Below are 18,660 nucleotides of genomic sequence, written 5' to 3'. Positions count from 1 at the left end.
CTGAGCTGTAACCCCGCCCACCTAGATGCCAATGGTGCCAGCGGAGGCCCAGTGCAAAGCCCAACCTGACACTCACCATGGCACGGGCTGCAACATGGGCCTCGACCTACTCCCTGAGGGTGGCCCTGCAAGGACCCTGGAGATGAAGCCCTCCGGGTCACAGCAGGGGCGTGGGCAGCACCTTTGAGAGTGCTAACTACAGAGGTCCATGCCGCGTGGAGGGGGATGTGGCAAGCCCCGCAGGACCCCTCTGTCCTCACGCAGCCCAGCAGGAGTGTCTGTCGGCACGAACCTCAGGGCTTCAGGTGACCCTCGGGGGAGGCCGGCCCCGGGTCCCCCATTCATCACTCTGCTGCCACTCCACATAACCACACACACACACCAAAGACAAAAGTGAATGTTTTCCAAATCCTCCTACCTGACTGTTTTTTGCTTGGTCTGTTCTAGTTCCTTCTGGATGGCCTAAAAAGTATGAGAAATAGTCTACTGAAACACGTAAGTTATATATTAACTTTTCATAAAACCACATACTTAAAACTCCATTGATTTATCTGGAATACCCCCTTTAATTCAAAGTCCAGATCTGCCCGTGGGTGGCAGGTAGGAAGTGTTCATTGTACATTTCAAAGTAACCTTCATTACGTGTGCACAGAAAGGAGCACAAATCACATGAGAACAGCCTGGCGGGCTCAGAACATGCAGCTCCTGTAACCAGCACCCGGGTTGGGAGTCAGCTCCCTTCACGCCTCCAGAGTGTGTTCTAAACGTGAAGGACAGGGACACGGCAGAGGCACACATGAAGCTGAGCCGTGCTGGCCTGTGCCATCCGCAGCAGCACCATGCTAAGCGCCAGCGTCAGCCCCAAGTCTCACTCCACGGAGGTCTCCACAGCCCGGCCCAGGGCAGGCAGACGGAGGAGGCGCCCCGCAGACCCTCTCGGGCGGGTACATTCTCGCCTCTGCCTGCTCCTCTCAGCCCACCTCTCCCTCCCAGGTAAACCCGCCTGATCTCACAGGGTCCAAGGTCCAGCAGTGGGTCCCAAGATTCCCAAAAGGGTGTGCTAAATACAACCCTTAGGCTCACCACGCTTCTCAATGTCATTCAATACACACACGCACATGTGACACGCCAGGCTCTGTGTCAAGCACCAGAGACACAAAGAGCCGGAACCTGAGCCCGACCCGACTCCCCATGGCTGAGGGCAGCACAGAGGCCCAGTCCCTCCCCTGGCATTCCCAGCAACGCATGGTCCCGGCCTTCCCACCCAAAGCTAGTGCTGTCTGTCAAAAGGTTCAGGTCCTTTATTTCCCCTCTGAAGACACTGCAAGGCGGCTGTGTGGCAGCGAGGAAGCACCCTGGAGCCAGAAAGAGCTGGATGGGAACCCAGAGGCCGCCTGGAATCGGCAGAACCACCTCCTGGGGTGTGCAGCCCTGCTCTGTGCCCTCGAGAGACACAGGGATGCGTGAGTTACGCGCCCGATTCAATGTTAGAGCCCCAGAGCCGCTGCCACACCAGAGAGAGAACAAGTGTTTCTTTCCATTTTACACAAAACAACAGCAAATAGCCTAAAAAGAGGAACATTAAATGACCAAAGGGCTTTAAAATATTAGCCATAGTTGATTTTCTTTTTATTTTAAAAAAGCGTAAGGTCAAAAATAAATACCTCAGATTTTTCTCTCAGTTTTCCCAGAATATCTTCCAAGTGTGAGATACGCACTTCATGTTCTTGGTGAAAAGCCATAAAGTCAGTCTTAGGAAAGAGAAGGAGTGAACAAATGATGGAGAAAGTTAAGCAACAAAAACCGGGCAAGTCAGGCCAAGGCGTTTCTACACGGAATATCGACAATCAGAGAATCTGTGGTCGCAATGTGGCACAGACCCTAAAGGAATAATCCGCTTCATAACAACATCCTTATTTCAGCCCTGACTCTAGAGATCTTTATTTATATATATATTTACTTTAAGGTTGCACTCCAGCCTGGGCCACGGGTCTCCTCTGTGGTTCATTGCAACCTCCACCTCCTGGGCTCAGGTGACCCTCCCGCCTCGGCCTCCTGAGTAGCTGGGACCACAGGCCTGAGCCCAGTGCACTGACACACGAGACCACGTGAGAGCCCAAGGCCCTCGCCGTCTCCAGCATGCCATCCAGCACCCCTCGGGCCATCGTGGGACGTGCTGCATCTGTGCTGTCCAGCAGGGCAGCACCAGCCACTCATGGCTACTGAGCACCTGAAATGGGGCCATACGAGTGAGAACCTGCATTTTAAAATTCTGTGTGGTGTTAACATAAAGGTACACGGCCATATGCAAGTACTGGCATCCTCCACTAGGCAGTGCAGATGCAAACGTGAGCTAGAGGCTCAGGGGCTGAGCGTTTAACGCTGCGCGAACCGCCTCAGAGGGAAGCCCTGCTCTGCGTTCCAGTCGCCACCATGATCACACCCACAGGCACGTGCTGGAAGACGGCTTAAGAATAGGCTCAATCTGTGCTAAAGTGAGCTCAGGCCACATACAATTCAGTTTTCACGAAACGGTTCTGAACAGCTGTCGGCTGTTTTCTTCACAAGAGAAGGCATCCTCTGAAGCAGAGGTTCCTGGGTCCCCCCACGCGATCCCTGCAGTGGGTGGGAGCATCTCAGGCTGCCTCCGAGAAGAGCGTCTGGGACCCACGTGAGACGGTTTGTGTCCATCTCAGCGGCTGTCCTGTCTGCAGGGACAGAGCGCCATGACCTGCCACTAAGAGGGCAATCTGGAGAACAGGACAGGAAAGACCACGGTTCTCCACGACCGCCAGACTTCCCACTTGGGGTTATCACACGTCTCCCGCCCACCACTTCCATGTGCGCTATGGAACCCACAGCTCCTGGTCATCGGCAGACGACGGGAAACCCACTCCCTCTCCGGCACACTGCTCTCAACAACTAAGAACAGAAAGGGCAACCCCTTTTCACAACGGCACCTCTCCTGTCCCCTCTGTCTCCCAAAAGGAGAGAACATGGCACCCAGAAGCGTGTTGGTGTCACCGTGGAGCCTGGTAGCCCGGCAGCACCCACCTTCCTCGGGGGCTGTCCCACAGTGTCTCTGACCGATGCTGATGGCCCGGCAGCGCCGCCGTCCATCTGGTCCACCCGAGCCTGCAGCTTCTGAAGCAAAGTGGTCAGCTCTCGGAGATTCTCGCCATGGTGGTGGCACTGTCCAGACAGAGAGGCCACCTGCTGCTCCACGCCACTCATCCAATGCCATGGAAAAGCCTCACTGTCACCCTGAAATGGCAAGAGAGAAATGAAACCAGGTAGTCAAACAAGCATGAGCACAGAGTCAGTTAAACCTCCAAACAGTGTCCTACAGCAAGACACCAGCTCTGGGGCGCACGGCACACGAATGGAGGAATCCACAGAAACCTGGAGTACCAGGTTTGATCCTTACATGGCTGACTATGGGTGCTTCTCATTTTCTTCTCTATACTTTCTGTACTTTGTACAGTGATGAATACTATTATGTTTTTAAAATTAAAACTAACTGAATCATGAGAGTACTTTAAATGTGCATTTGAACTATCCTAGAACACTTAAGGAGCTCCAAAGACTTGCTTATCTGACATTTAAAAATACTTCTTACAACAGGACACCCAACTGAAGTGCCTGGCTCACAGCAGCGTGGAACGTCCCTGAAGACCTCACATGTGCAGTGCCAGCTGAGAGGCCTTTCTACCCTCTTACCTGCAGAGGCTGCTTCAGGCGAGAAGTCGTGGGTTTAAACACGTCCTGGGGGTCATCCACCCGCTGTGTTCTATGCATGCTTGCCCAGTTCAACACGGGCAAGAACGAAAAGAAATCGCCCTGGCCCCGTAAGGAGAGACCTGCTAAAAGAGAAGAACCACCACACACACACGGGTACACCACGCTGCTCAAGACATGGACTTACACGCTCATTTGTTTCCACTAAGTTACATGTATGTGTGTACCGCTTAGCCATCGGAGGCAACTCAGCCAGATCTGACTTACCTAGGAAAAGGAAGACTGGGATGAGCAAGACTAAAAACTTGCAGATGTTTCGAAGGCACCTGGGAGTAACAACGAAAACCTATGACTTAGAAAAAATGAAAGTCAGGGTTCACCAACCTGTTTTTCCCCTCTAGATAACTGTGTGCAAATCCACCCCCCGGTATTAGAAAAGCAGTTACGGTTTTATCTACAAGGCTTCTGATGCCTACAGGAGAACCTTCATGTAAAATGGTGTCCTTGAGACCTACGTTACCAACTCTCTGGTGCTGTGGGAATGGCCTGAGCTACCCTGAGTCGCTGCCCCTTCGGATCACCAGCCTTCTGAGGTGACTGATGCCACTGGGAACTGCAGCAGGGCAGAAGCCTGGACCTGGGTCCCCCAACCTGCCCAGGCCCTCCCAGCTGCCTCACCTCTGCACATTTGTTTTCCTTAATGATATCTGCTTTTCTTATCTCACAGGCTGGTTTGAAAAATAAGAATATAAAGGCACTTTTGTAAAATATACAAACACTATGTAAATATAAGCTAAATCCTTACAAAATAACAAATCAAATGAGAGCCTGCAATTGGCACAAAATTGGTTCCTTAAAGCACCACGCTGACATGATATCCATTTCCTTACCTGGTAAGAAGAAACACATTCAGCCAAGAAATCAAAGTAACAAACTGGTACCATCCAATCCCCAGCCACCAGAACACTCCAGAGGCTGCCTTCCCTACAAGAGAAAACACCAAACGTTCTAAGGAAATGTTTTTAGGAAAACCAAGCTCCTAAATGGACCATTTCTGTGAAGGCCAAGCTAGAAGCACATGAAGATGAAGCTGGAGGTGAAGAAGTTCGGTGATGCTAGTCACCACGGCAGGAAGCAAGGCAGTAACGCATCATGCTGATGAACACACAGGACAGAATGCAGGAGAGGAAGCCCCAGATCCACGCATTCTCCGCACCGGGCATTCAGGCAGCCGGACTTGCCCCAGACCCAACCCCAGAGAAACCAAGGGCGCTCATGCAGCAAGTACAGTCAGTTAACACGGCTACGTCATAAGGAACGAGACACGTCACGCCAAGGGTCAAAGCATGAGAGCCTAAATGAGATCTTTACTTGGTTAGGTAAATCATTGAGTGCAGGCGCTTAGCTGCCAGAAGCTCTGGAGAGAACGCAACACAGAAACCCAAAATAGCCACCTGGAGCAACCACGGCCAGCCAAACGGCCGACCACGCCGTCCTGGACACAGCCTGGCCCGCAGCTCCGATCCTGCGCAGAATCTGCAGCAAGAAGTAACCTGTGCAGAGAAGACGTGTGTGGCCTCAGACAGAAGCCAGGCACCAGCCTCCGCAGTGACAGCACGGTGGGGACGCCCAAGCCACACACTTCACCAAAGCCTGCATCGGTGGGTCAAGAGTCTCCTCAAAAAACACGAAAAGCCAAATAACTCTTGTAAGTGCTGGCAATATTGCACTGACATGACCATTTGAAAAGCTCAGTTCTATTTTTTAATAGTTTTCACTCACTTCTGCCTGCAGATACTTCAGGTGTAAAATGCAGATATCTCCTAAAAACCCCAGGGGGCGGAGGTTGGAAGCCGCCCTACAAATATTGGCCATTGGTGCCAGCACAATTTATATTGGGAAGATCATACCATATTTTAAAGCAGATTGAAATTCCATAGACACCTGCAGTTCATATGTGCTAGGCGAGAAAATAATTACTTAAAGACCAAAATTAACATTATTCTAAAGGCTAATATTTTCTAGTGAAACAGTGTTTCAGAATGGTAACACAGCACTGCCGGATGACGGAATGCGCCGCCATCAACTTGGTATCAAACCTCACATTACAAAAACCAGGAAACTGCTCATGAAATCCATTTTGTTCCAGTTTTTTTTTTTTTTTTTAATTTAAGAGACAGGGTTTTACTACGTTGGCCAGGCTGGTCTTGAACTCCCGGCCTCAAGTGATCCACCCGCCTCGGCCTCCCAAAGTAAGTTTTGTTCCAGTTCTCACTGTGGGTGGTTATCTCCTCACAGTGACTTAACACCTGCTTGTTAATTCCTGCAACTATGTAATTACAACATGGTTGACATGCAAAGAAATATGGCTTATGAGAATTTAAAAGAAAAATCAATGGCTTTATGTTTATTCATTAGCAGGTGAGACAATTATTTTTGAAACTAACTTTTTTTTTAAGATGCCAACAGCACTTTGGGAGGCCGAGGCAAGCAGATCACGAGGTCAGGAGATCGAGACCATCCTGGCTAACACAGTGAAACCCTGTCTCTACTAAAAATACAAAAAAATTATCTGGGTGTGGTGGTGTGCGCCTGTAGTCCCAGCTACTCAGGAGGCTGTGGCAGGAGAATTGCTTGAACTCTGGAGGTGGAGGCTGCAGTGAGCCAACATTGCACCACTGCACTCCAGCCTGGGCAACAGAGTGAGACTCCGCCTCCAAAAAAAATTTACAAGGGAGCTTTTTGAGAGAGATTCACCCTGTTTTAAACCAAAGTTAATTCTATTCCTGTCAGTTTTTACAGCAAGACTTTAAAGCACGTGAATTCCAAGCACAAACCACACAAGACACAAATAGCATGGTGACAGGGCGAGGTGAGACGGAGACGGGGCGAGAGACAACCTGCACATGCCCAGATGTGCCAGAGGGTCCCTGCCCGACCGGGCGGCCGTGGCGACTGCGAGTGGGCGGCTGTGTGTGCGTCAAGGTGCCTCTTGCCCTTACAGTCGTCGCCTGCGGGTGTGGTGACAGGCAGTGAGTGTGGCGGATTCACAAGCAAACTCTGTCCATCTCAACTGTGCATAGCAATGGCAGTCTGTAAAAACTGGGAAACTCAATTACACAGAAGACAGTTAACAATCAAAGCAAATGCGATCTCGTGGCTATGAGCTTCTGTGATGAGGGCTTAAGCAGCAGCTCCATCAGCCCGTCTTCATCAGTGAGGACCGCCATGTCACACGGGCCGTTCATTCTCTACCGCTAGTACCCAACATGACAGCGTGTGGGACCAACTCCACGACCGACGCCCACAGGAAAACGAAGCCATACTTACACAGCGCTTCCCCATTTACACTGAGGTGGCCATCCTCTCTGAGAACCTCTCTCACATTTATTCTCCCATAGTAACTGGCATGAGCTGCAACACACGCAAAAGAGGCTTAGGGAACTCACTGACGCCAAGCTCAAGTGCTTGTCGCACCCTGATGAAGTCAACATGATCAGAGGATGTGCAAGGCTAGCCACTTCCACAGAGTTCCCACAGCCAATGGCTCCTACCACGCAGGTGAATGCCGCTGACAGGGCCCGGGCCATGAGAAGAGACGTGAAAGGCCCCCCACCCCCTGGCTGAATCGTGTGTGGCCCAAACAATACAAAGATTGGCCTGCTTAAAATAGTTCTGGGTTGGGCGCAGTGGCTCAAGCCTGTAATCCCAGCACTTGGGAGGCTGAGGCAGGCGATCACGAGGTCAGGAGTTGGAGACCATCTTGGCTAACATGATGAAACCCCATCTCTACTTTAGTAAAAATGCAAAAAATTAGCCAGGCGTGGTGGCGTGCGCCTGTAGTCCCAGCTACTCAGGAGGCTGAGGCAGGAGAATCGCTTGAACCCAGGAGGCGGAGGTTGCGATGAGCCGAGATCACGCCACTGCACTCCAGCCTGGGCAACAAGAGTGAAACTCCGTCTCAAAAAGAAAAAAAGTTCTGAAAAAACAAGTTCTAAATACCACTCAGGTAAAGTTTTTGCTTTAAAAAGGTAATAAAAATCAAAAGTTGAGCACATTAACTTTTCGTTTAAGAAATAACTTTAAAGATGTTTCAACACTGATCAGCTCTGAGGGAACCGAACCACACACAGAACAAACGAAAAGTTCCACAAGCTCCCAGGGATGCAAGATCCAGAGGGGGAAGCCAGGAGAGGGCCAGCACCAAGACCGCAGGAGGAGGCAGAGAGGGAGGCGCCTGGCGAGGAAAGTCACAGCACTTTCTCCACCGCGAAAGTGTGATTGGTGGAAAAAGGAGGGAAAGAATATTTAAATACCTTTTGATTCATGGCTTTTTGACTTATAGCTTTCGGATTCACAATCTTTTGATTCATGAGTTTTCAATTTGTAATTTTCTGATTCATAACTGAGCTTCATTAAAACCACTTGAAAAAGTTGAACTAAAAATGATGAAAAAGATGACGCAGTGTATCTGGCCAGCCACAAAATCCTATTCACGTAGAAAGACGCACTGCCTATTAAAAAACCATGAACATGCGTTATTTCTTCCCATAAAGCCAATATCTACTTCCTGATAAGCCAGGTAGCCAAATTATTCATTTCAGGCACTTTTAGAATGGACACCAAAGATAATCACTTGGGGAAGAGCCCAGCTGGCAGTGGACAGGGGACCCTGGAGAGGGCGCTGCGGAGCAACCCCCAGGGGACCCCGAAGACTGGACTGCGGAGTAATCCCCAGGGGATCCCGGAGAGGGCGCTGCAGGGTAACCCCCAGGGGATCCTGGAGACTGGACTGCGGGAGTAACCCCCAGGGGACCCCGGAGACCGCGCTGTGGAGTAACCCCCAGGGGATCCCGGAGACTGGACTGCGGAGTAACCCCCAGGGCATCCAGAAGAGGGTGCTGCGGGGTAACCCCCAGGGGATCCCGGAGACTGGACTGCAGAGTGACCCCCCAGGGGACCCCGGAGAGGGCGCTGCGGGGTAACCCCCAGGGGACCCCAGAGAGGGCGCTGCGGGGTAACCCCCAGGGGACCCCGGAGAGGGCGCTGCGGGGTAACCCCCAGGGGCAGGGTTAGGGGACCCCGGAGAGGGTGCTGCGGGGTAACCCCCAGGGGACCCCGGAGACTGGACTGCGGAGTAACCCCCAGGGGAAGGCCGCCAACTCCGCTGACGCACTAGCAATCATCTATAGAGTACCCGAGCCGTGGCCACTTCACTCCAATGCTGTTTACACATACACTACGACATTCAGATACTGCCAAACAGCCATTTGCTTCGTACCTCTGACCCACCAGCTTAAGAATGGGACACTGGAGCACCAGAATCTCCTCCTTTGCTATTTATTATTTTTATTTTTAATTTTTTTTAGAGATAGGGTCTTGCTCTGTGGCCTAGCAGTGGCATGATCATAGCTCACTGCAGCCTTCAACTCTGGGCCTAAGTGATCCTCCTGCCTCAGCTGCCCAAGTAGCTGGGATTACAGGCGCTGGCCACCATGCCCAGCTGACGTTTTGTATTTTTTGTTGAGAAGAAGACTCACTGTGTTGCCCAGGCTGGTCTCAAGCCTCCTGAGCTCAAGCGATCCTCCCACCTCAGCCTCCTGAGTAGCTGGGAGTACAGGCACATGCCACCATGCCCAGCTAATTTGTTTCTCCTTTTTTAGAGATGGGGTCTTGCTATGTTGCCCAGGCTGGTCTCAAACTCCAGGCCTCATGTGATCCTCCCACCTCCGCCTCCCAAAGATCTGGGATTACAGGCATGAGCCACAGTACCCAGCCTATTTTTTAATTTATTTATTTGAGACAGGTCTCACTCTTGCCCAGGCTGAAGTGCAGTGGTATGATCTCAGCTCACTGTAGCCTCAACCTCCTGGGCTCAAGCAATCCTCCTGCCTCTCAGCCTCCCAAGTAGCTGGGACTACAGGTACGTGCCACCTCTCACTTTAAAAGATACAATGTGTGTTGGGCTGGGCATGGTGGCTCATCCCTGTAATCCCAGCACTTTGGGAGGCCAAGGTGGGCGGATCACGAGGTCAGGAGTTCAAGACCAGCTTGGCCAACATGGTGGAACCCCGTCTCTACTAAAAATACAAAAATTAGCCGGGCATGGTGGTGGGCGCCTGTAGTCCCAGCTACTCAGGAGGCTGAGGCAGGAGAATCGCTTGAGCCCAGGAGGTGGAGGTTGCAGTGAGCTGAGATCACACCACTGTACTCCAGCCTGGGCAACAGAGCAAGACTCCATCTCAAAAAACAAACAAACAAACAAAAAACTGTACAGGCATCAAAAAGAATAAAGTTAACCTCAATTAACATATAAAATGAAAAGAGATGCTAAACTGCATACACCGTGATGGCATTTCAGGAAAGACAAAGCCAGAACTGCACAGTTCTGCAGGTGCCTAGGAGAACTCCGGGACAGCCACGCAGCACCGGACAGGCTGACGAGAACCCCGGGACAGCCACGCAGCACCGGGGAGGCCGAGGAGAACCCCGGGACAGCCACGCAGCACCAGGGAGGCCGACGAGAACCCCGGGACAGCCACGCAGCACTGGGGAGGCCAACGACTCCCAAGCCGCACACGTTAATGGTTCATTTCATGTTATCTGAATTTTACCTCATTTTAAAAAGCGTAAGAATTCCCACTCAACTATTATCATTAGCAGTGGTTCCCCCAGGAGATGGATTGGTGGGGGAAAGGACTTATTTTATCTGTACTACTGAAAGACTTTACAGTGAGAATTACCATTAGTACATACATAAAAAACAAAAACAAACAAAATGTGGAGGGAAAATTTATACTTGAGGAAAGCTATACTTATTTTAAGTAAATATGATTATGCAAACAATTCATGCAATCTGACTATAAGTATGTAGAGGGGAAATTTCTGGAAGTGTTGTTTTTTTTTTCTGGTGTGGCAGCTTGTAGGTGATTTTTATTTTCTTCTTTGTGCCTGATTTTCCAATGTTCTTTGATAAACATGTTTTACTCTAATACAGGGGGATACACTAGTGTGGGCCGCACAAGTCCTGGCCTTCATCTGAGAGGGCAAGGCAGGCGTGAAGCCCAGAAACCCCGCGGGAAGGATGGGGCTTGTTTTCTCCCCCAAAACACCCAAGACCGACATCCGCGAGGAGGCGCCACGACACCGACGTCCGAGGGGAGGCGCCATGAGTTTCGGGAAGCTACAATCCACACCACACCAACGCCTTTTCCATCTAAAGATACACTCAACCGCAAGGCTAAGCTTGGGCCCTGACCGCCAGCATACTGTCAGTCACAGAGAGACACACATTTACTACAACATGTGTAGGGAGACCTTCGGAAAACAGCATGTTTCGGTAGCTTCTCTCAATTATCTGTGAATCTCCTTATTCTGCCATAGTAGAGTGTATGGAATGTGCTTTTATTCTAAGAAAAATGTTATGTTCGACCTATCAATGGCACGCTTCAAAACATGGCCTCAATAAACACTGAATACACGGAATCCTTCTGCGTGTCGATTAAGCTACGCCACGGCTCATGTGCAGCACCCGCGGGGCCCTGGGGTGCCAAGTGCTCATGGAGGCAGGTGGCTAAGGGGGAGCACCTGGGTCAGACGCCTGGGTTCAGCTCCAGGCTCCCCCACCTACCTGCGAGCCTCCTGAGCTGGCTAAGCCCCAGTTTGCTTGTCTGTAAAAAAGGGGGCTGCCGTGATCACCCATGAACAGTGCCTGGTGCAGAGTGGCCGCTCAGCGGTGCTGGTCCACATGGAGGAACCCAAGCAGGCACCGTGCACAGTGCTGTGAGGGAAACCCACGTGCCGCCCCGCTCCCGCCACCTTTCCCGGCCCCTTTCACACTTTCTTATTGTGCTGTATTAACACTAGCAGTGTCCATAACACCACAGCAGACACAACCACAAGTGAGGGCCACGAAGACAAGATGGTAAAAACGAGATGCGAGAAATCTTAGGGCAGAAGTCTTCGTCCTGTCGCCATCCTTCATTATGTCCAGTCATTTGAATAATACTGGACAAACGCCCCACGTCCCGGGCAATGCCAGGCTCGGAGTGGATAAGACAGACCCGGCCCTGCCCTCCTGAGGCTTCCAGCACCTCCAAGCACAGCAGAACGTGAGCTCGAAGGACAAGGTGCTAAGGGCTTGAGAACGAGGCAGCACCCGGCCCGGCCGAGGGTCCCAGCCTCTTCCTGCTGCAGGTGAGAGAGATCCTGGGCCAGGCAGTCACGAAGGGCACAGAATCCCAGCCCCCCAGGGAATCCCAGTCCCGCCTGGAAGCCGCAAAGAGGCCTGTGGTTCTGTCTCTCCTGCAGGCCCGGGAGGAGGCTCCCCGCGGTGACACCCACACTCTTGCCCAGTCACCTCTGAGGGAAGCCCATGTCCACATCAGGGGGTTCCCTGCAGTGACTGCTGCTGTCCCAGAACAAACCAGTCATGTGTGTCCTTCCCAGACCTACAGGTTCTCTGAAGGCCCCTCCATCACCATAAGCACAGGGCTAGCGACCACGGGAAATGTTTTCCCAACACGAACACTGGCATAACCACTCTTCACAGGACAGACCAGAGCAGCGTCCCAAAGCCACTCCTTCAGTATGTGTGAACATCTGTGCTGTTTTATAAAAATAAAGGTGTGCATCTGAAAGTGACTGTAGTTTTATTAGTTTCGCTTACGTAGAAATTTTCTTTTGCTCACGTCAAGTCCAAATTTATAGAATTTCAAATACTTTTAGGTACAAAATTACTAACCACATAAAATGTAAACTGGAAGAGGACAGGAAGGACAAAGCTGGTTTGGGGTGTACTTCTTATGCTTTCAAGGGATAATTTTAAGTCTCCAAGACAAATAGTGCAGACACTGAGACTTACAGAAAGGAAATATTAAATTTGGACAACACATCTTTTTCTGACTTTTAAAGGACTGAGACTTACATTTTTGATTCCTGTCCCTAGAATAAACTCTTGACACGGGCCCGGGGGCCGCGGGGTGCGCCGTGAGCACGTCCTTGCGCTCGGACAGCATGCTGCAGTTGCCGCAGGAGAAGCCGTTGTGCGCGGTGGCGGCGGCGGCTCCCACATCCCCGTTTCCCTGAATGGCAGCTTTATTTCCACCTAAAGTTTTCAAACAGTAGATGGAACCTGTTTATCACAGTCTGCAGATATTTAACTAAAACTTCTATTTTGAAAAGTGTATGAAGATAAAAGGACTAAAATAATTACCTTTAAGATCACCATCATCATCAAGACCTAAAAAAAAACACACACACACACACATTTTTGCTGTTGAGCTCAGCTTATCAAATAAGAACAAAACCCATTAAAAAATGTAAAGGTTACAATGGTTAATAAATCAGCATTATGGCACTGGTCACAGTTTATTTCCTAAAATGCCTCCAGATATATGCAGATACCATCTTCTGACTGAAGGTGAAAGCTTATCCTTGAAGAAAATACAGACAGACGGCAGCACACACAGCACCTGGCCTAAGGAGGAAAGCAGAACATGAGGGAAGGAGAGGAAAGCTCATCTATCTTCTCACAGCCCGCTCAGTGAGGCACAAGCCTCAGCAGCAGCAGATGCCTCTCTGTTGCCTGGTAACCACTCTCACTAGCTAAGCAAAACAGAACAAACACCAATACCAAGGCTTCCCAAAATTAGCACACGTGATCTCTGGAACTAATCTGGATCTTCTAATTGTCTCAAAAGGGCCAACCAGAACATAAACCGAATGCAGATGAGCGGCTGGGCGCCCCTTACCATGCTTCCCTCTCCATGCACAGCCTTGGGACCCCATGCTCTCGCCAGCCAGGCTGTGGCTCCCACTGCCCAGACTCCACGTCAGCCAAGTCTGAGCGCCAGTGCCTCACCCTGCAGCATTCTCTAACAACTCTCTAACCCTGGCTGCTTCACTGCTTAGAGCTTTCTTGGAAACACACTGGTAAGTGTTTGGATTGTCTTTGTTCAAATATCCTACAAAAGTAATGCATTTATAAAAACAGAGTTATAAGATTACTACCTGCTGCTTAATCTCCCCATTGTAACTAGTCACTACACGTCAGCATAACCCAATGACCACCCGACAAGGCGCACATGGAAGCAGCTTCCAAGGAGCGTCCTGATCAAGTCTGAGGACAAGCCTGGAACCTAACTGATGCTCCTACCAGCCAGTCACGCAGCAAACCCACAACGTGGCCACAGCCTCCCTCTCCCCAGCATAATCCGTGCAAACCGCCTCCCCTCTCCCCAGCATAATCTGAGAAACACCCCAGCTGTAGGCGGGACAATCTCTGTCTCCCAGGCACTCACCCCAGAAGTGGTCCACCGTGGTCTGTTCACGAATCCAAGACTCGTCCAATACAGGAGGCCGTCGAGTCACAGCATCCTGCAGGCTGACGGTGCTGCCGTGGCTGACGCCAGAGGACGTGACCTGCCTTGACACGTGGTTGATACTAAAAGCTGATTTGTTTGTGCTTCTGCGCTGTTTTGCTGTTCTAAGAAAAAAAAACAGCAAGTTTATAGATCTTTTCTAGCAACTACAAAATGATTACATTTGACCAACACAAACTCTTAATCTGGGAATAAACAGCATTTTAAGGCAAACCATTTTCCTATGCCTTTTCTGCTGTAATGAATCAATTGTTAATATAAAAAAGGAATTTTTGAGCTGGGATCCAAGAACTCCCTCTAAAATTGTAAACACAAAATAGTTTCCAGGTTATTTTGGGCACCATGATCCCAAGTGGTTAAAAGCTAAAATAAACTAGAAATAAAAAAGATCTGAAAATAAAAAAATCTGTGATTTATAAATTTAATCCTCCCCTTTTCTAAAAACGATTTCTAAGTCGCTGGTAAAGATGGAATTGTGTTAAGTACAACAAGAATAGGTAGTCATGGCCACACACGGTGGCTCTCACCTGGAATCCCAGTACTTTGGGAGGCCGAAATGGGCAAATCACGAGGTCAGGAGATCGAGACCATCCTGGCCAACATGGTGAAACCCCATCTCTACTAAAATACAAAAAATTAGCTGGGCGTGTTGGCGGGCGCCTGTAGTTTCAGCTACTCGGGAGGCTGAGGCAGGAGAATGGCGTGAACCTGGGAGACAGAGGTTGCAGTGATCTGAGATCACGCCACTGCACTCCAGCCTGGGTGACAGAGCCAGACTCCGGCTCAAAAAAAAACCAAAAAAAAAAAAAAAAAAAAAGAATAGGTGGTCATAGGCCAGGTGCGGCGGCTCACGCCTGTCATCCCAGCACTTTGGGAGGCTGGGGCAGGCAGATCACCTGAGGTCGGGAGTTCAAGACCAGCCTGACCAACATGGAGAAACCCCATCTCTACTAAAAATACAAAATTAGCTGGGCATGGTGGCACATGCCTGCAATCCCAGCTACTCGGGAGGCTGAGGCTGGAGAATCGCTTGAACCTGGAAGGCAGAGGTTGCGGTGAGCCAAGATCGCGCCATTGCACTCCAGCCTGGGCAACAAAAGCGAAACTCTGTCTCAAAATATAAGGGCCAGGCGCAGTGGCTCATGCCTGTAATCCCAGCACTTTGGGAGACCGAGACAGGTGGATCACGAGGTCAGGAGATCGAGACCATCCTGGCTAACATGGTGAAACCCCGTCTCTACTAAAAATACAAAAAATTAGCCAGGCATGGTGGCGGGCACCTGTAGTCCCAGCTACTTCGGAGGCTGAGGCAGGAGAATGGCGTAAACCCAGGAGGTGGAGCTTGCGGTGAGCCGAGATTGCACCACTGCACTCCAGCCTGGGAGACAGAGTGAGACTCCATTTCAAAAAAAGAAAAAACAATAGATAGTCAAAAAATAATTTCTGCATTCATATTGACCACAAATGACAACAGGAAAGCCGTCAGATGAAAACACCCTGTGAATGTTACCACCATCAGGTAGAGGGAACCCAGGACGATGAACAAGATCCTCCCCTTCGAGGGAAGCGCGGGAGGCCAAAGGCAGCAGTGACACCCGGCAGAGGGAGGATGACGGCCACAGGAGCGCGGCGTGGCAGTACACCTGCAGCACACTTGCTCTCCACGCCACTGGGAGACGGAGACCGGGCTGCTGTACGACCCTGGTAACTGGGTGCTTGACACGGAGCTACCCAATGGGATCTGCTTGTCCTCAGCTACATCATGAACTCACATCCTGCATCTCCAAGGGTGAGGCTGGGAATCGAACTCTTTGCACAGTGAACTCCCTAGATGATTGTGGTGCCTGTGGAAGCCACCGGCTGGGAGTGGCTGTTCAGATCCCAGGCAGTTCTCCACCCATCAACCATTTCGCCATCGCTCTTAACAGCCACCATCTTCCTTCTTGAGAGAAAGATGACTGGAACGGAAGCTCTTATTCTTACATGAGCAACATAAAGCTGTCACTTTTATTATCCCTAAATGGCACAAAGATCTTGTAGACTTTTGTTCCTTCTCTGCACAGAAGTGGGCACGTGGAGAGTTCAGAGATCAAATGAACTCGACAAACGCAAATATAGGTAAATAACCTAAACTTTATGTATTTGTCAGTTAACACACAGATTTTTAATAAAGACCTAAAGAATGAACTGGGCCGGGCGCAGTGGCTCACGCCTGTAATCGCAGCACTTTGGGAGGCTGCAACGGTCGGATCACCTGAGGCCAGGAGTTCGAGACCAGCCTGGCCAACATGGTGAAACCGCGTCTCTACTAAAAATACAAAAATTAGCTGGGCGTGGTGGTGGGTGCCTGTAGTCTCAGCTACTCGGGAGGCTGAGGCAGGAGAATCTCTTGAACCCGGGAGGCAGAGGCTGCAGTGAGCCAAGATCACGCCACCATTGTACTCCAGCCTGGACAATGAAGTGAGACTCTGTCTCAAAAAAAAAAGGAAAATTTGCCAGGCGTGGTGGCGGGCGCCTGTAATCCCAGCTACTCAGGAGGCTGCGTGCAGTAGAATCGCTTGAACCCGGGAGACAGAGGAGGCAGGGAGCTGAGATCGTGCCACTGCATTCCACCCTAGGCGACAGAGCGAGACTCCGTCTCCAGAAAAAAGAATGAACTGGACACGGAGATCGTCCACGACAGCATGTGTAATCTGTAAGATTCCTTCCTCTTTACACGTGTGGTAGGACAGCTGTAGCTGAGCTCCCACCACAGGGCCACAAAGCTTCCAGACCTGAGTGCTGGCACTGCACGTGGAGTGCACCAGCGAAGAGAACTTGAAACAAGAACAGCAGAACATCAATACTAGACAAGCCACAAAGATTCCAGAGTTCCTTTCAGTCTTTATTTGCAGCAAACTACCACTTTATATGGCAGGTTTGTGTGTCTGTACACGCACATACACACACATATCCTTAAGCTCGAGACAGGGTGTGGCTTTACAGACCAAAAAGTATGGAGGCTTGGTTTTAACTGGTGTTAGAGATCAGATGGAGAGGAAGCGCAGCGGTGCTCACCTGGCCGCTCGGTTCTTCAGGGAGACAGCGCTGCTGGTGCCGCTGTCGGCACCCACAGCCTCACCATCCCCCAGGGTGCATGCTGTCGTGGCCAGGCGCAAACTACGGCGGGACATCCGTGGAGAATCAAATACAGGGTCCAATTTGTGCTCCGTCTCAAAATCCAGAGCATCTGAAGAATAACTGGAACTAGAAGGAAAAAACTCATCAGAGGTAAGCAGTGCTTATAGCCTCCATTCTGAAACAAAATGAACAAACCATAAACTGAAGGTGCAATGTACTGTGGATTTTCAAGAGCAACTATTACTGGGTGACAACCCCACTCTAAAGCAAACGTATGGTGGCACACAGGTCAGCCAGCACCAGCTCCTGACATCTGCCCCAGCCACTCTTCCTTCACATCAGATGTAGGACAGCACATTCCCAGATGCTGGGGCCTAGCGTCTACAACTCACACTAAGAACTGCTTGAGGGCATATGCTAGAGCCCTGAGTCCCCACCCACGTCCTTGCTATGAACACGTCAGAGTGTGTTTCCTAGTCAGCACTATGCGGACGTGAGATTTCATCCAACACACCAGTGCACTGTAGAATGAATCCACGCAGGAGAGGAGGCCAAGTGATGAGCCGTCAATGCTCCCCTTCTAAATTTAGAATTTATCTAAAGGCTTGAGACAATTCACAACTGCTTTCAGCCTGTGACCAAAAGAAAGTCACTTCCAATACCTTCCATATAATTATTCAACCAATGTAATTAAATAAAAAGATGAGCCAGGCACGGTGGTTCACGCCTGCAATCCCAGCACTTTGGGAGGCCTAGGCAGGAGGATTGCGTAAGCCTGGGAGTTTGAAGCTGCAGTGAGCTATGACTGTGCCACCGCACTTCAGCCTGGGCAACAGAGCTAGACCCTGTCATACGTTCATGACCAACAGTAAGTTAATACAAACTGCTTTGAGTCACTATACACAATTTAAGAAAGAGGTTCTTCTTTAACTTAGAGGCTGAGGTGGGGACAAGAGAGAGACTGCACTAAGCTATGTTGAATGCTGATGACTGTTATGAAGCCAGACAGAATTTCAGTGTCATCTCAAGAAGGGTTTGTTTCTAGCAGAATATTTTACACAATTGTGATTCTAGTTTAAGAAAACCTGTGAACCCAGCCACCATCCGTAACATGGTTCCTACAGACAGGTATGCCCAGAGCCCTGCAGGAGGACACCAGTGTCCAGTGGAGACAGGAGGACACGGATGCTGGCCCAGCACCATCCCAGGAATCAACACAGCCCAGTAGGCTATCGTATTAAAGCACTTTATTACCTTTTCTGCAATGTTTGGGGGAACACAAAATTTCAAACGGAGGTCTCCAGTCTAGGATTAGAGAGAATTAAGTAACAGAACAAGGAGACAAGACTGACAAAAACTCTGAAGATAAGAGATCTCACCTTTAAGAGCACTAGGCTTTAACGTCTCTCTCTCATTAGTT

At 50.2% G+C, this 18,660-nt stretch overlaps 1 protein-coding gene and 1 long non-coding RNA gene across 51 annotated transcripts in view; one reads left to right on the top strand and one right to left on the bottom strand.

Annotated features, from left to right (window-relative positions):
• SUN1 (Sad1 and UNC84 domain containing 1) overlaps nt 1-18,660 on the bottom strand; it is a 56,662-nt gene that overhangs the window by 17,110 nt on the left and 20,892 nt on the right. For 8 of the 50 annotated variants that reach the window (XM_055346673.2, XM_055346689.2, XM_055346675.2 and 5 more), the window contains 14 exons: nt 17,178-17,366; nt 14,040-14,224; nt 12,953-12,979; nt 12,665-12,844; nt 8,055-8,252; nt 7,069-7,152; nt 6,639-6,749; nt 5,193-5,291; nt 4,629-4,722; nt 4,006-4,064; nt 3,721-3,863; nt 3,055-3,264; nt 1,665-1,751; nt 419-462 (listed from right to left, as the gene is read on the bottom strand). In XM_055346673.2, coding sequence (XP_055202648.1) covers nt 419-462; nt 1,665-1,751; nt 3,055-3,264; nt 3,721-3,863; nt 4,006-4,064; nt 4,629-4,722; nt 5,193-5,291; nt 6,639-6,749; nt 7,069-7,152; nt 8,055-8,252; nt 12,665-12,844; nt 12,953-12,979; nt 14,040-14,224; nt 17,178-17,366 — 1,710 coding nt within the window. Of the gene's footprint in view, nt 1-418; nt 463-1,664; nt 1,752-3,054; nt 3,265-3,720; nt 3,864-4,005; nt 4,065-4,628; nt 4,723-5,192; nt 5,292-6,638; nt 6,750-7,068; nt 7,153-8,054; nt 8,253-12,664; nt 12,845-12,952; nt 12,980-14,039; nt 14,225-17,177; nt 17,367-18,660 lie in introns of those variants that run through there. The other 42 variants (XM_055346691.2, XM_055346678.2, XM_055346672.2 and 39 more) reach the window with 14 other exon arrangements.
• Nucleotides 438-11,403, top strand: LOC134758889 (uncharacterized). Its single transcript, XR_010134581.1, has 2 exons — nt 438-495; nt 10,100-11,403. It is a non-coding gene; the product is annotated as an uncharacterized lncRNA (long non-coding RNA).

The sequence above is a fragment of the Gorilla gorilla genome, chromosome 6, assembly GCF_029281585.2.
Source record: "Gorilla gorilla gorilla isolate KB3781 chromosome 6, NHGRI_mGorGor1-v2.1_pri, whole genome shotgun sequence".
NCBI lineage: Eukaryota > Metazoa > Chordata > Mammalia > Primates > Hominidae > Gorilla > Gorilla gorilla.
This window is presented reverse-complemented; position numbering and strand designations above follow the sequence as displayed.